Source organism: Megalobrama amblycephala, linkage group LG10 (assembly GCF_018812025.1).
Source record: "Megalobrama amblycephala isolate DHTTF-2021 linkage group LG10, ASM1881202v1, whole genome shotgun sequence".
Lineage (NCBI taxonomy): Eukaryota > Metazoa > Chordata > Actinopteri > Cypriniformes > Xenocyprididae > Megalobrama > Megalobrama amblycephala.
The window spans coordinates 14,341,320-14,359,813 of record NC_063053.1 but is presented as its reverse complement, the minus strand read 5'-3'; the positions used below and the strand labels follow the sequence as shown (position 1 = coordinate 14,359,813).

Sequence of the window (18,494 nt, the reverse complement as noted above, 5' to 3'; positions counted from 1 at the left end):
TAATTTTTGAATGATTCTAATGCTTCATAGACAAAGTTATTTTCAGTTTTCACTGCAATTTATTTCAGCTAACTAGATAACATTACACTGCTAAACATTTTAAATCAACAATCTTCACAGAAAATAACCTTACAATGCCACGCAACTGCCAGGCAGACAGTACTGACGATTACCTGAGTCTCGAGGTGGCAACTCTGGCTTTAGGTCTCGATTACAAAAGTCTAACTGGCAGCACTCGATGGTTCGACGTGTCTGTGCAAACTGCGAATCCTGTGACAAATCCATGCCTCAAGTGAGTAAAACTTACAAAGTATTTAATAATGCAACTAAAAGCACAAGACACTTAAGAGAAACAACTTCCCTTACCTTGCACTGAAAGTGGGAGCCTTCATATTTCATACAGCCTGAGCTTAAGATCACATCTCCATTTTCATCTTCTTCAATGATGGCGAAGCACTGCCCATTTGTCCTGTTGGGTTTCAAAGAAAAAGCAAATTTTTTTGAATACATATAAACAAAGCACAAACATTTAATCACATTAAACAATGACCACTTAAAAATGTGCCATAGCCTGTGACACTTACTCGCAGGTGTTGTTCTTAGCATCATCAGGGCAGTGACCTTGGCAGTAGCAGCTAAGAAAGCGGGCAGCATCTTCTGGTGCCACAGTGGAGTCGTCCCCAGGCCTTCTGGGGTCTGAGCCAGGCTTCACTCCAGTGCCCAGCAGCACGTGGTCAGGATTCTGCCCTGCTGTAAGTGACAAAACACAGTCAATGACAAGCTAGGTGCGCATAGACACTAAATAACCAGTAGCGTTTCATAAACCTGCGTCTGTGGTTTCAGAAATTCTACTACACTACTGTTCAGATGTTTGGGGTCAGGAAGATTTTTAGATTTTAAAATGAATACTTTGCATTAAATTGATTAAAAATGAACTTTTTAACTTTCTATACTCAATTCAGTAACCTGTTCTGGTTGATAATTGGCTGTTTTTGAACCCTCATTTTGTGAGTAATGTGGCTGTTCATGTTGAGCGCATGTTGGTGAGGTTTTAATATAAACAAAGTGCATTTAATATTTACTTGAATAATAAATGTTGAAGCAATGTTTATTTAATTCAAATTACAAGAGGTCTACATAATATTGGTTTAATTTTATTTTAATAGGACGTTAGTCTTTGGTATAGTACTGAAATAGAATTGATAATCATTAAAATTATTGACTACTGAAATTTAGGTATTGTGTCAATCCTCAATATAACAATGTCCTACATTTATTATTTCCCATCGTTTGCTCCTCTGTATTTGACAGCAAACCTGCTCCTGTTCAAATCCAGACCAACTAGCATGTACATCCAGATCACCATGTCCCTTTCTGCTTCACACCCTCACAAACATTTATTTTTCTCTTTATTTGAATTTCAGTTTAAATAAAAGGCCTCTGAGACATGTTGCTACTGATCTCACGGTCTTCTTATCCTGTCACAGTGCATGAGTATGTATTGCTGTAGCTTTCTGTTGAGCATGACTCCACTGCAGATGTTCCAGTCTAGACTTGTCGGTAAAACAGCTAATCACTCACAAAGCAGCAGTTTGTGAGATTGGGCGGCAGGGCAACACGGCGCTCTCTTTATCAGCTGCATTCCATCCTCAGATCCCATTACGAGTCGGTCTTATATAGCCTCTCCGTGTGCTGCCTATCTTACAATTAGACTGGACTCTCCTCTTGGACTAATTCTATTAGGACTCAGTGATTAAATAGAGAGCTGGTCAAGATAAAGGAGCTTCTGATATTCAATTTACTGCATAATTCAATGGATCGCCTAATATGTACATACACTGAAAATGTGCTTGAGTACACAAAACTCAATATAAACAGTATGAACCTAACAAAATAGGCAGTCTGAAGCAAATGCCACTAGAAATATGGTATCATGAAGAACATTTACTTTTCCTAGCCTGTTTAAGCATATCACACTGTTGAATCTTCAGTGCCACGGCAAAAGTAAACATACTTGAATTAAATGTAGCAAGTTAAAAGGGTTCGAAAACTGCATCATTCTATTGTGTTGTCTTCGCTGGCAGCATGCAATGATAAACATACATCATGACCCCTGATGTCTAATTCACAAATGTTTACTTTTAATGAATCTGTGACTCCCAAGTTATCTATTTGAATCACTTTTTTTTTTTTATATCAATGTGAAACATTTTACCATGCTGTACGTACTATTTTTATAAAACGAACGTCAGTGGGATCCAATGTTGTTTTGGACTCAATTAACTAATTATATGGACAAAAAACACAGATCTCTTCTAAACATCTGCTTTTACATTCTGCAGAAGAAATCAATTTACTCTAGTATTAACCCTCTATGAACGATTTTATGTAATGAGGTTCATAAGACTTAAATCTGTATTTACTTTTATGATTTTTACTTTTAAAAAGAAAAAAAAAACAAACAAGTAAACTGTTGCGGTCTTCCAAAGCAGTGTCATTAAGGGGTCAAAGACAGAATGCGTGACAGCAGGAAACATTAGCAAGACAGTTGATCACAACACAAATAAGGGTACTGGAGAAACACTCTGAGAAAACAGAGCTGAGGGAGGCAGTGCAGTTAAAAGTCCAGATAAAGCATGTGGAGCTGTGAGACGCTGCCTTTGATATGCTCAGTCTGTCACAACGATTCTAGACCGCAAACTAAATGATGCATTCAGCCTCTCAAGTGTTCTCGTTCAGGGTGCGGACAGACTCCATATCTTTCTTAAGCAGATCAAACACACTGTCTCCTGTTACTTTACTAAACTATAAAAATCAACTCTTAAAGAGAATTACACTGTCTAGACTTAATCTAATTCAACTGCTAGCAAGGGATTTCAATGAGGTCATTTCTGTAATTGAGCTACTCATAAAGCAAATGTAAGAGGTTGTGTGGCCTTGAGCCCAGGCTAATGGAGACAGTCCACCTTTATGGCGGAAAACCCTGATGCACAGGGCCAGCGTGGAAATTTCGCATAAGGAGAAGGCTGGACAATGATCAAATGGGCAAATTCCCAAAGAGGAACCCTGGGGATCCCTTCTCTATCACTCTAGTCTTTACTCCTTTTTTTTCTTCATTTTCTCCACTCAGGGTCAGTGCTTGAGGGAATCCTTGAAGGATCTGGTTTTCAATGCAACAGTACAAAAATCTATGGGAGTGGCAGAAAGTGTAACTTGCAACAATGTCAGGATTTCAAAACTCTCAAGCTCTTAAAGATGCAAAGTAGTCTTTCTGACTGGGCAAAGTCTTTGCGTCTTTGCCCACTGCTGGACTGTGACTGATTGTGGGTGATGATGGATGTGTCCGGGGCCCACAAGAGCCTACACATTCACATGTGTGCCTAATTCTGCCGCCAGTTACAGTGGAGTCTGAGGTCTGGCAGAGCATCCCCCCATAATGAGACTCTAGCAGATGCACACCATTACTCTCTCTCTCTCTTTCTCTCTCTAGCAGATTTGAGTCTCCGTTTCCTTTCAGAGCAATTCATTGTTTCTTTGACAAGCCTATATATCGCACTTAACATTAATTGTTTGTTCAATCTTTACACATGGTATTCGAAATGGTAGTTTCAAGTAGCAGAAACCTTCATCTGGAAGCAATGAAAACTAACATTATGTAAAATAAAATTGAATTAAGTCGATATAGTGGAGTAAATTGTCAATGTGTCATTTCTTGGGCAAAATTGTATTTTAATATGTTCACCTCGGGGAAAGCAAGTTAAAAGCCTGCCTGCACTTAAACACGTTTTCTTCTCCCCTAGGAGGAGTGCTAACCCCATTCACTATTCAGTCCAGGTAGAAGTATACAATTGCTTGGGGAAAAAAAAAATACCATTGCACTATGGAGGCAACTGAGGGCTTTCAGTCGCCAATGTCACCTCTCTGTTTCTTGAAGATTATGTTTCAGAGGTGCAGACACCTGCCTGAAATTACATCTCAGGGGTGCATCTGATGAGCAAGGTAAAAAAGATGTACTATAGGGGTATTTAACCAGCTGTTACACAACTCTAACACTGGGAGAAACAACAGCGAATTGAAAAGTCAAATGTCCTTTCCTTCATGCTGTGTCTCTGGTTTCAACCATCTCCTACTTTTCTGCTGCATCTGTACAAAAATACACCGACAAGGACATTAGACTGATGTTTGATATAATATGAACTCTAAAGGAAAACTGAGCTGTTTGAAAATCTGACTACTGAGCATGTTACAAGACTTCTTCCCTTACTCTCCACTAATTCATCAGAATCAAATAAAAGACAGAACAAAAAAGGCCATTAAAACTACAGAGTTAATCTGCAGTGGCAAGTGTTCAATCTAAGTCTGGATTAAATAAGATGATTTAAAACTTCTCAAACATACATATCTATTATGTATCTATTATGTAAATAAATAAATAATAAATAAAAGCTTAATTTGTTAACTCAAAAATTTAGGTGAATAAAATTATTATACATTAATAATAATAACATTTATAAACTCATCATGTTTTTTAGTCAGTGTGGAACAGCAAGGAAGCCATTTGTAATATCTAAAATCTGAGCACACTTATTAGGGGCTTAAATCTGAAGATCAACAACACAAAAGGGTTAAAGTATTTCCGGAGAGCACAGAGTGTTTGGAATAGTTTGTACCCACAAGCAATTGTGACAGTGTCATAGAGGAAATTGTTAATGTGCTAAAAAAGGAAGAGAGAGTAGCAACAATCACTTCAACAGCTTCCTTTAGTGGGGGGCCTCTGAGAGGCTCATGGTTCAGGAGTGAGTCACGGTGGGAAAGATGTCTTTTGAACTTCCTGGCATGAGTAAACACATCAGAGATATCAGACGGTGTTCTAAACCTCAGCACAAACTATTGTCTGCACACAGACAGACATTCAGAATTAAAGTGTTAACATAAACAATGTGAGCTAAAGTATAAAGCTGTAGGCAAGTTTTAACTCAAACTCTTTTTTTTCCCTGTGCCCTAAAACTGCTTTCCGAGCAATCGGTTGTTGCTGTTTGCCTTCACAGCTCATTGACTGTCCACAGGCAACCATCAGAGTTCATTGGGAAAACAGAGTTTAGTTTGATTCAGGGAGGGCGTTTTTATTAAACAAAAGGTATCAGTTTTAGTGGTTCAACGGATCACAAAACTCACGGTTCGGATCATATCACGGTTATTAAGTCACGGATCGGATCATTTTTCGGATCAGCACAAAAAAAAAAAAAAAAAAGAATTGGGGGGTGGAAGTAACTTTGCATTTATTACTCGGATACAACAGCAGACACTACTGGCCTAACTAATACATTATTAAAGGCAAGTGAACAGACTAAAAAGAACAAATACTGTACACTAATTACAAGCATAGATAAATACAACAAAGTTACAAATAAAGTATAAGGTCTAACTGTAGTATTAATTTTTGTGTACAGAAACGAGAGGGTATTTTGACTGACATAATGCGTTTATCTGTCCATCCAAGTGCATTGAGGACGTGAAAGAGAAATCAATTTAGAATTCACGAGCTATCTGAAACGCGCCTCTCTCTTTGTGTGTGTGCGCACGAGCCTTGTATGTATGTGCGTCTGTGCGCACCAATAACAGTGGAGTGCGATACCGAAATCCTCTTTTGCCTCTTCTAGCGCTGGAATGGTTTGAATTAGCAAGACAAAACACGTGCAAATGATAACCTTTCACTCTATTGCAGTTAAACTTGCAATTGATCCACGAATCACATGCGTGCCAAACCGTGGGGCTTGGTCCGTACGGATGAAGGATCATCATTTTTGGCTAAATGGCGATATACGGTATATATCTTGGTATTTTCTACATTTTTCTATTTGGATTTAGAAAAAAAAACAAATAAACAAATCTGTATTTATTTTTAAAAAGATCTTAATTTAATATGCCTAATGTTGTCCTACAAACAGTGTTCATATTGAAGTCTATTAAAACAAATGTAGTGAATGTAACCATGTAGTCTGGCAGATTATATATATGCAAAAAAGGGAAAATTACCTTACATTCTAACATTGTAACATTACAATCTAAAAATAAAAATAATGCTTTTTAAAGCAAAGTTAAATTCAAGACTAAAAATGAAAATAAAAACAAAAGCACAGACTAATTAGCTATATTATGCTATTTTGATTAGCCTACCCCAAATAGTCACTTTACTGCTATAATAAAAAATACACTTATTTGTAGGTTTAAAATTCTACATATGGCACATTTATTGTTCAACAACAACCGTTTTAGCAAAATGTATATTTTAGTCAGAATTATGGCAATCCTATTCTATTGCGCTCCGTCTGTTTGGCGGAAATGCATGTGGCGGCGCTCGTTCACGCAAGTCTATAGAGTTTACAGGAGATTCGTAAACAGAAGGCTCGTCCACTCCTGACAGCAAAATGGAAATATTTGTATTCCTTTCTAACATTGACAGATGGAGAATATACCTGTGAAATGTAAGTTATGCAATGAAAAAGACACCACATCACAAATGCATTAACCAGCACAAGTATCTGTCAGCACATGAATCTGTCAGACTCAGAGCATCTGACGGGGCAAGCCACTTTGAACTATAGCCTACATGTTAACTATATCTTAATCTTATGAGTTAGGCTATTTTTAAAGCCCTTAATATTAAGCATGTCTCATGTTTAGGACAAAGAGTATTATGTATTTTTCCCACAACAGCATTCTGCGACATCCACCGCTATGTTTCAGATGCGCTCATATAAAACTACTGTATATTGATATAAACAGTATTGCCTCATTCCGTATCGTATACAAAAAAATATATCGATATATCATACAAACTCAATATACCGCCCAGCCCTAGTGCAAAGGGAAGAAAAAACACTCTTACCTCCAGCGCAGAGCCTGAGAAGAAGGTAGACTCCAGCCAAAACCACAGTGACACACAAAAGCTGTGCCATTGTCAGCCTTGCCGTAACCTTTGAGGGTGAGATCAGTGATGACGGAAGCTTATGCTCTTAAAAATCCCAGTGAACACTAACGTACAGGTGGAGCAATCAAAGATATGGCTCAAGGGACAAAAGCAGAGGATAAGAGGAAGAGGTAGGAGGATGGCGATGACACTACAAACTCAAAGGTCCCTTCTCACGGGGTCCACGGCACTAGAATAAAAAAACAAAAAACAAAGCACATGTGGTGAGTTCATACCAGTCTCAATGCATCTTTCTAGATGTCTGAACAATGTCTACAAACATATAGTCCAAAATTGCTTTGCTTTACTTACACTTTATGAGGTTTCACTTTCAAACTAGCTTACCTTTGGTCTGCAATGTAATCATGTGAATAATGTAATCTTGTGAACTCATTTTTTATGGTCCTATATGACCTTTTTTTAATAAAGTGTAACATAATAGAAGAAAAGAACCTGCAGGGTAATATTTAGACCTTCAACAAATATCTTTAAACATAATAATAAATTCCCAATCTTATGAAAAATGCACATAGTCCGATTCTGATTAGGCAACGTTGTAATTTTTCTTGGTAGCACAGAACATCATTGCCCCCTTGTTTTTTCTGGGCTTGACCCCTCAACCCGTCAGGCCGGCGCTACTCTTGAATGCTGAAACATGCCCAAATAATTTGATGAAGGATGTTCCGCAATTACCCCGTTGGCCCCTTCCAGCGTTAATAACGTGATGTGTCTGTTCCCTTGTAGGCCTGTGCGTCTCGCTGCAATTAGTGGCCTTGAGTGAAGTCTGTGCTGAGGGGGGGACAAATTAGTGGTGGAGTGGGCCGGTATCTGTCACTTCTGATTTGCCCAAGGGGGACAAAGAGCCCCGACCTGTGCCCCACTTTCACACATCCCTGACTGGATAACAAGGGAACAAAGCTAGCCTCCGCAAGGCAGGGGACAAGATAGCTGTGCAGGCACCTACACACAGAGACAAGAAGCTGCGGCTAAGTGTGTGTGCTAGGTTAAGTGGTACACAAAAAGCAGGATCACAACCAGGGAAAGTTGAGGCCTGCTGCAAAAGACATGGATGAGATATCCCACAACTTATCAGGTTCAAACCAAAATGGTATAAAAACTACTTTAAATTTGAAAGTGTACACAGGTATGGTGAAGATACTATTTTAGACAAGCACAACGGAACAGTTTCTCTCTTGCATCAGGAATGAAATACGGGGCTGAAACCATAACTTTCAAGGTTAAAATAATGGGAAGAGTGTCAACACAGTGCAGGAGGATGTTTAGAGGTGTTAGTTACTAAACTGCCAATGTTTACTCTACTGTTCAAAAGTTTGGGGTCGGTACAATTAATGTTTTTGAAAGATCCCAGTCTTCAGTCAGGATACACTATAATGTCAGAAACTGTGAATATATGCTGATCGCGCTGACAACAAAAGTAACGTCTAGCACTCATTGAAGTATAAGCACGAGACATTACTGCCGTTGTCAGAGCGAGATCAGACCTCACTAAGCGAATGCTGAACGCAGTTGGACATAGTGGTGTTTTAAAGGTAAAAAATTATATAAATACTGTTCGGTTTCTCGCACAAACCGATCGTTTCTTGTCTTAGGACATCAATGCGTCGTCATGAGCCGCAGGGTTTAATTTGGATTTGTCTAGGCAAGTTTTTTCGACTCTTATTGTTCGAGTACACATTCACTCACATTATTTGACTGACAGGCGGCAGCGGTTGGAGTTAAAAATTATCATTTGTGTTCTACTGAAGAAACAAAGTCACCTACATCTTGGATGCCCTGGGGGTAAGCAGATAAACATCAAATTTTCATTTTTGGGTGAACTATCACTTTAAAACGGCAGTGTCTGTCAATATTCGTGGGCGGGGCCTGTGGCTAATGTCACATTGCCAGGAACCTGCAAACGGCTTGTTCTGAGACACTGCTTATGATTTATGGGGATTAAAAAAAAAAAAGAAGTGGTTGGATTTTTATCATTATAGGGTGGTTGTATACACACACTCCCAACACACATTTATGTCCAAACACCATGCAAAAGTGAATTTTGCATAATAGGTCCCCTTTAAGTTTAGGCAGTTTAAGCCAAGCAGTCACGTGTCTTGAATGGACATCTAACACTATTATTGCTTCAAAAGTATCACGGATCTTAAAGCAATATAAAGGCACACTATGTTTCAGTGTTTCATCAGACACTCCTGGAGCTCTGCCCTCTGAAAGGTTTTGGTGGCGCCATAAAGAGTATGGAGGCTGAATGAATAGCGGTATTGTATGGTGATGTGTAACTAAGGTGCACCTTTGCAGTCAAACTTATGCTTGACATGGATATCTCTCAATCCCTGAGGAGGAGTAATATTTTTCTGATTTTCCTCATGTGTAGAACTCAGGGCTTCCTCATGTCAATGATACAACATAACCGACAGTTTACCACAACATACAGGCGTTTTTGGTGGGGGTAACAACCAGAAGAAAAGGCCAATGTATGATAATATTATGAAATACTGACAATCTGTGAAATAAATCTCACTTTGCCTTTCTTATCACTTGTAACTACAGCCTGCATGACGACCAGAGAGGTCTGGTGTTTGTCTCCCCCTCGCCCCCGCTCTCTCAGCCTGCTTTGGCCTGGATCTCTGGTCCCTCCTGGGGCCCCTCCTTACAGCAGGGCTCCCAGTACTGGAGGCTGCCTTCTCTCAGTGTCGGCGCTATGCCCGACATGCCTTTCAAGGCCTGCTAGACTGCAGGGCAGACTTTCTGGCTCCGCTGCCATTGTTTGCTTGGCTGCTTTGCGCCTCATCCCAGGAAAGGATTAGCATAAGAATACTTAGGCACATTGAGATGTGCCCCACGACCAACTCTCTCTCTCCTATCATCCTCACTTCTTCTCATCCTCACTGAAGTCCCACATCTCTTCCTGACACAACACCAATCACTGTCAAGCAGCTGCATCGTGGAGAGTCAGTCAAGCAGAGACTTTGAACATAGCACAAGACTCCAGAGTCTTTGGTGTCACAGCAGTGGATTGCAGGAGAAGAACAAAAGTTAATCTGTGGAGCACTTGGGTGCAATATGAGCTCCTCTGGCCAGATTCCTCTGGAGAGGTAATGGGTTGAGACACCATTCCTAGAACAAAGCCCCCAAAATCTGAGCCCATTTTGGCTGAGAATTTAAGAAACGCAGCTCAACAACAGCTCGTCTGTGAAACATTAAATACATCTCACTAAAGAAGCTGATTTGATCTTAGTGCTTATAACTGGACCAGTTACCACGCAATGACTTTAAAGTGCTGTGTGCTGATTCTTCATTACTTTTAATATTCTTAATTAGCCAAGAAGATTTGGCAGTTTAAAAAAAAAAACTTTTTGTTCAGCTCCAGTTTTATGGCCATTTTCTAAAAATATGGCTGCACCATTTATGGTACAAATATTTGTATAAATATAATAATGTGTGTAATAATAGAATGTATTACAAAATTCTGTTATTGATATCATTTATCATTACTGTAACTAAATGCACTGGTTTAAAAAAAAAAAAAAAGTCGGTCTGAAATGAAAAACGACTTTTCTTCCAAATTTTAATGTAAACTGGATTATTGTCCTGCCCGAATCCAATACACACATCATCAGAGAAGAGATGTTGTTGCAAGAGGGAGGGGACGGTAATGTTCTGATCAATGTTCTGTTTTGATTTTATGTAGAATTATTGATCAGTTCTCCCAAAGTGCTTTCTGTACTGTATTATTATACTTCCGTTTTTAACCTGAGAAAATAATTTTTTTCTATTTCTTGGTATTTACAAAGGAACAAATATGGAGATGGAAAAATCCACAAATTTCCTGGAATTAATGGAGCAGCAGAGGTTTATTGCAAGTTTATTTTCCATTACCTGCCGCACACATTCCTCCGAAAGGGTCAGAGGGAGTGGGTGTGCTGGGGTTTGATGAGAGCCAGGTTCAACACAGAGACCTGCAGTACTCCCCATCTAGTGTTCAACTCTAATGAACCATCTCCAAACTTATGACCCTGCACTGGGATCCCCTTTACTTCAAGGGACACATTGTATCATAGCTGGGCATAACACCTCTAATGGTCTCTATTATTAAATATATGGATTTAATAATTTAGTTGACATTGTATATATTCAGACAAAAAAGTAATTTTCAGTATATCACCATCAATCACATGACTTCTTTTTCTTAGGGAAAATCCTTTTTCCCCTCTGTGAAAATTCCTCCCTGTATATTTCACAGCTTTGCATCTGCTAAGCACAAGTCTGCACCACAAGTGTGAGAGAAACTAGGTGGAGCTGTTGCCGTGGAAACCAGTCACACGTGGATGAACTTTGGCCTGTAAATGTTATTTCTCTAAAATGAATTCCCAGATCCAAACATGTGGAAACCATTTGTTGCAGTCCGGCCACCACTGATGTAGGGAGCATTTCTATCTACTGTGGTCATGTAATCACCACATGAAAACACACTTCTTGCTTGTACTGCAGGGGATGTCTGCCTATAAGAGAGGTCAAGAAGAACTATATTTTTTATCAGAGGTTTTCTTACCGTACAGAAAGATCCATTTCTGTGAAGCATGTTGGCATAGTGTTTGGTAAGCATGGAGGCTGGCTACAGGTGTCATTCGGATCCAGGTGGCTGAATGTCCAAATGGCATTTGGATTCTGGCATAGTACCACAAAACCCTGTTAACAAAGAATAAGGCTGAGTTAAAAAAATATATTGATTTCTTTGTAAAACTTTGTAGCGCACCTCCCATTCAATAAATCGCAGTAAGCTTTGTGCTTTGTTACTTTTGATATAAAACAGTCTCAGATTTCAAATTCTGTCAATTTTATTACAAAACTCAAACAATAAATACAGTTTTGGCACTCTTTAATGTGGCGTGACAGATCACTGTACAGGAACGACAGCGCAGATGAACTTATCTCTTCCCCTTTACTACTAGTTTCAGCATGGATTTAACATGAATGAACATCAGAAGATACATTGAAAGCCACAGTACAACTTACTGAAATCCACTGTATTTTTAACCCATTTTCCAATATTTAATGTATGTTTGAATAAATCCATCACGTTTTTATTAGTCACCATTTAAATGTACATATTTATAAAAAAAAATAAAAATAAAAATAAAAATAGTAGAAACACAATTGATATATACCCCAAATAATCATTATTTAATCGAATCACAAGATTGTGAATCGAAATTGATTTGGGAAATTTGTGTCAATACCCAGCACTAATAAAAAACAGAATCTTTTATTTAGTAAAGGATGTTAGAGTTGTAATGTTTTTGCAATCAGTTTAATAAACTGAAAAAAAAAAATGAGAGGGAGTTTATGAATATTAAATATTTGACTGCATTTTTAAATCAAGGTAACTTCAGAACTCAGTTAATAATTGGATCCAAACCACCCACTCTATTTTTATTATCCAGTGAGCCTAACCTATTAGCAACTCAGACAAAGTACTACTACATTACAGTATTTGTTTTGAAGCATTTTGTTGCTAATGACAGCATGTCAATTTCAGTGTGAAAAGAAAAACTGTAGCTGAAAGTGTCATGTTGCACCTGCTAACAGCGTAATCTGCAACATAACTTAATTGAAAAGATTAATGGGATGGGGAGAACTGTGCACAACCTAGATTACTCTTATCCATAAATGTAATAAATTCATATTTAAATTTGCTCATCTTAACAGAAAGTGAGTCAGTGTTAAACCTCAAAGACTTCGACAAGCATGTACACATGCAGCAAGCCCCCCCCGCCCAAAAAAAGTTCAACAAGGTGTACACGGGAACTGACTAAAATATGAATTATTAAAATTAACATATCTGTTGTTGGACATTTTTAAAAATCCTTTTGTTTGACAATGATATTGTATTGTAACAGCAACTTTAACAGAATAATCATAAAATATGTCTTACATATGCAGAGAACTGATACACGTTCCTGTTCAGAAGACCTCAGAAACTCTAACACATGGTAGACTTTGTTTCCTTTATTATCTATAATTTAGTGACTGACTTGCAGCTTTATATGAACAAAGCATTTTTTGTTTGTTTTGTATAGCCTACATTTATATTTGCTTTTATAGCAAAATTGCACATTGTTTGGAGAACACTGGGCAGGATGTGGAAACGCAGAAAAAAACAAAGGTGTTCATCTGATGCTGTATACAGAACTTGACTGAATTATCTAACAATACTCATACTTAAAAATAAGTATCTTTGACAAGTAGTTACGCTTTTTGGATACTTTGGTTAGGTTAACATCAGTATTCTGGCTTTTTTAAGCAGAAAAAAAGAGACAACATCTAAAGTTTATATCTAAAGTCTGCCACAGAGTGAAATTAGACTAGTTATTTTACAAAGAGACAAGTGCTGGTATAGACCTTAAGTAGTCCCGCCCCTTTTCAGTTTTGTGCTCATTGTGTTCTATCTAATGGTTTGTATTTCCATAGCATGAACGTAAGATCTTACAGATTTATGAATGAACAGATCGTTTTAAAATCTTCCCAGTCTAATGAAATTTGTTATGACATCTCAGTGCTTCCCACAGGTTTACAACCCACCCCGCTCTGCACCTGCGACCATTTAATAGACATACTAGGCATTAAAATGTAAATTAAAACAGCCTTTATTTCAGTCTGAAAGTGCTTGGAAACATCTCCCTGTAAACTGGCAACAACATACGATTATGAATATGAACCAGTATAAATCAGTAATAACAAGATAATGATAAACATTTTCAACGTTTACAAAGCAGCGTTTGTATTCATCTAATAGGCTAAACAATTTTTGTATTTCAGTTGGGACATTCTAAAATGCTTAACGTGGCTTAATGTGCTAAGTGATATAAACAGACCAAACTTCATACTACTAAACATCATACTAATAAAGTATACTACAGAAAAGCAGTTGAGTCCAGAATATGAACACAATTCGCTTAATTTCACGTTGTGTTTTCCTCCCATATAAAACCGCTATAAAGAAAAAGCTTAACGTCGTTTAATGTAGCCTAAGTCAGAGATCAAAGATCAAATTCTGCACAAAACAATTATTCTATATAGTATGCTTTATTTGTATGGTATTTACTAAGTTTGGTTTGTTAACACTGCCTTAGTAAATTAAGCCACGTTAAACTCTTTCACATTAAGCCTTTTATATATCCCTTTCAGATTTGTATAGGACAACCGTTTACAGCCTACGCTACATAACCACTGAACTTTTATTTTATTTAACACACGGAAATGTTCATTTACCGTTTTTATGTTCACTGTGCAAAAAAAATAATGGCATCCACTGTACCGCTTGATGTGCTTGTGGCCGGGATACAGAGAATAATTTTTGACACATTGGCAAGCACAGGAAAGGCATATCGCGTTCATATCGCAGATGAATCGCCTTCGATAATGAATGCGATATTGCGTGGCTTATCAGTGAACTACGGCTCTGTCTATTAAATGCCGCTCCATTTGAAAGCAGGTGATGGAGATTTAGCAGTAATCAGGGAACCGGCTTTACTGACGAAATGCGCGTGACAATCTCATGCGATATATCGTGCAGCCCTACTGAGTATGTGCAATCCCTGGGATCGAACCCATGACCTTGGCATTGCTAGTGCCATGCTCTAACCACTGAGCTACAGGAAAGCTAGAATGAACACAGTTTAAAAAGTAAAGATTTTATTGTGCAAAAAATGCACAATAAAAAAAAAATTATAGGCTACTAGATGTTTTACACAAACTAAAGCACTGATATTCAAATGGCGGACCGCGGTTCACATCCGGACCCCGGCATGTTTCCATCCGGACTGTGAGACAGAACGGTAGCACCATTTTACTTTTTCTAGTTGAAGCGAGCAGCCATGCGGATCACACCACAAGCACTCAGGATAGTTTGTGGTAATGGTATTTCAGTGCTATATCCTCTAGTAGTTTTATTTAAAGCCAGACACACTTCATTCAAGCCCTTCCAGCTCCGTGCGCTTTCTCTTTCTCCAGACATGCGCCAATTAATTAAATCCCCCCACCCCAATGTCATCATCCATCGTGATGTTTCACTGTAGACATCGCCCAACCCTAATAAAGGGCTACCGCAAAAACGGAAATTCAAACAAAAAATTCTAAAGATGGCTGCGTGCTTGTTTCCCTTGCGCACAAGGTCTATAAACAAGCCCTGGAGAGAAAGGCATTCCAGGCATTACAAGTCACACAAGATCTTCATCACATGGCATTTTTATAAAAAAAACACACAAAAAAACAGGCACTTGTAATTAAATTTCTAGATCTCTACAACAAAATGAAATCTCCTAAATAACAAGGAAAACCAGTTTTCTAATTCATTACAAGACCAGACATACATCTTTTTGGTTGTCTTCTTTGCACTAACTCAACCCATCATTGAATTCACCCTATCCGGTGCCACTCTAAATAATTTACTTCGATAGCCAAGTGTATTTAAAGAAGATCAATACCATTAAAGGACAGCTGGGGCATACTGAATAAACAGAGACCACTCTCCAGCGCTACACCAACCACCCACTGCATAGCTTTATCCAATCTATCTTTATCTGATCTGCCATCACACTAACCAACAGCGGCATAGAAAGAGTTAAAGAAATCAATGGCTCTCCCTCACTTTCCTACCATCCATTGGAAAAACAAGCGCAGAGGACTCCAAGCCTACAGTAAGCGTTAAAGAAAAGTCTGTTCAATAAAAGCGCAGTAGTGTGTATCAAATAGCCAAGCTCATCTAGGATTAGTTTTCCACCCTTTAGATTAGAATGATATGACTAAATGGTGAGGGTGATACATCAGCACCTTTACGATGGGATGGGTGATACACTCAGGGCCAGGTCTGAGGTGGCCGTGTGTGTTTTTCCCTCTTGCTTAGCCATCCTGTCTCCAGAACGAGTTAGGGAGGGGTGGGGGGCTGACTTTAGATGGTGCAGAAGCCTGAGGAACGCAGGCAGGGATGTGAAACCTGATCTATACTGCCTCTTAACCCTCCCGCCCCCATACCCCCTCCTCCCCTCCAAGATCCCTGCGCTGCCACCTCGCCACAGACTCCTACTGCAATCCGATCCTTCGCACTGTGGCTGAGATTGAAACACACTCCTAGAGGGCTCCAGGGCAACTTAATCTGGGCCTGGCTGATATTTTAAAAAACAAATAAGAGAGGAAAAACATCTGTGCTTATTGTTGTACGATATTGGAGACTTTTAAGCAATTAAGTGATTGATTTTGCACATTATACGAGGGACTGATCAGTGCCAGTGAGAATATGCCAATAAGAATTTTCCACCTGGGGTCCAGGGAACTCCAGGGGGCTGCAACGGAGTGCTAGTGGGTTCGTGGAAATGCTTAATGAAAAACAGCATACTTTAAAAAATAAATAAATAAATAAATAAAAATTTGATTAAAAAAGCAAAACTACGCCGAACACTACTTTGGAATGAATATAAAATGTAATAATAAACTTAACAGAAAGTACAAACAAATAATATTTAGCCATTTTACAATATTTTTTTTTACAGTATAAATACGTCTTTATACAAGAAACTATACAGAAGCATTTACATTTTCGGAAGGAGGTCCTTTGCATGAGGACGATCATATTTGGGGGTCTGTGGCATCTAAATAAAAGACTGAAACATCTTTTTATACTGGACACAAAGAGCATGACCATCACATCTGCATAACAATTAATCATTCATTAACATTCAAAGTAAGACAGAACAAATAATTGCTCTAGCAGTTAGTGTAAATAAACCATCACATGCTACACAATACACACACACAAATATCAGGACATACAATCACTCAGTGTTTTGCATTTATTAACATAATACATTATCCAGAAATGTACATTCTGTCATCATTTACTAATCCTCATGTTGTTCCAAACCTGTGTGACTTTCATTCGTCTGCGTAAAATAAAATAAGATGTCACTTAGCCACCATTATTCTTTATTGTATGGAGAAAAAGATACAGTGCAAGTGAATGGTGACTCCACTCCCTAGTGGTCTGCCTAACATCTTCAGAAACCCCTACAGGTTTAAAACGACATGAGGATGAGTAAATGATGACAGACATTTTCATTTCTGAACGAACTAACTCTTTAACACAACCTGGTTTTGTTCTCATCAGTACAGAGCACCCAGTTTGACCAATATTATTTTTTGCAGAGGAGATTTTGAATCAAGCTGTGGAATGCACAGATGTCTGGCATGTATATACTGTGAGCCTTTAGCTTTAATTTTCTAAAATAAATCCACTTTCCTCAGACTAAGCCTCTCTCTCCTTCAGGCCTCTCGAAGCTGACTGCTTCACAGGCAGTGTTACCATCTGTTTTTTGACCTCCTCGAGAAGGTAAAGGAGCTGAACAGACCCCTTCCCCCCAGAACCCATAAATTAAAAGCAGCTTTTGTATCGAGGGCTAGAAGTATAGCCACAAGAAAGACCAAAACATGGGGAAAAAAAGAGTACACACTGTACAGTTAAACTAGGAAAATTTAAATGTAATAAATTTCCACCCACATATGCAGCTTGTATTGAGAGGCGGATACGTGACCAGAACAGCCTGAAGATAAAAACAATCCACGAGAAGAATATATAATCCAAAATATTAAGATATTGCTAAATAGTGAAAAGAAGCAAACAAAACATGTAAAGCAGTTCGCATATGAATGATAAATCAACATTTAGAGGTAATGTACAGCTGTCAGATTATTAGGGAAGTTGTTGCTAGCATTACGCGACTATCGCGTTAATAACTTTTTACTCAGACTTTTTAAGTGACAGTTTTTCTTCCAACAATAATAACGGTATTTTAAACATATGATAACACGTAAAATTACGAGGATACTGTATTGTTTTGAAAAAAGACAAACCTTATTGTTAGTTAAGTGAGTAAATTTAAACGTATTTTGACTTGCTAACAGCGATAGCTCACTAGCTATCGTTCAACTCGCCGCACTCTTGAGAACATTTCCCAACAAAATTACTTAATAAACCTGTAAACGCCCACCGTTTTTTCTCTTTAAGCCTTGTACAGTTGTGTACTGTGTAGTGAAAAATATAACACGCCACTACAGTCGCTTTTACCTTAGCAAGTCGTTTAAAATATTACGTGGAAAATGGAAAATTCAGCCTTAACAAACTTTCGTGAGGCAGCGTTAGCTTAGCCAAGCTAACACTTTCTATTTCACTTACCGAAAAGATTCTCCGGTAAATCGTATTTTCGTGTATTCCGTCAATTTAATGAGCTCTCGAAACTCGAATAATTCAGAGGGTCGGTTGTAGCTGTGGTCGTGATTGACTCTGACTGAGGTCCGTTAAGGGTCTGGCACTGACCATCATCGTAGAGCGTACTGCACTCACTGATTGCACGCAGTCAGCGGACAGCAGCTCACGGCAGCGAGCGCGCTGATTGACCGACTCCTTAGCGCCACCTGGCGACTGAAACTAAACAGTGGCGACTAACGTGTAATG

General features: G+C 38.5%; 1 protein-coding gene across 1 annotated transcript in view; it reads right to left on the bottom strand.

Annotated features, from left to right (window-relative positions):
• Positions 1 to 18,494, bottom strand: part of bmpr1aa (bone morphogenetic protein receptor, type IAa) — a 25,281-nt gene extending 6,787 nt beyond the window's left edge. Inside the window, 6 exon segments of the mRNA XM_048204721.1 lie at positions 174 to 270; positions 367 to 469; positions 585 to 750; positions 6,890 to 7,160; positions 11,541 to 11,677; positions 18,216 to 18,494. Of these exon segments, the coding sequence (XP_048060678.1) occupies positions 174 to 270; positions 367 to 469; positions 585 to 750; positions 6,890 to 6,959 (436 nt within the window). The 5' untranslated portion in view covers positions 6,960 to 7,160; positions 11,541 to 11,677; positions 18,216 to 18,494.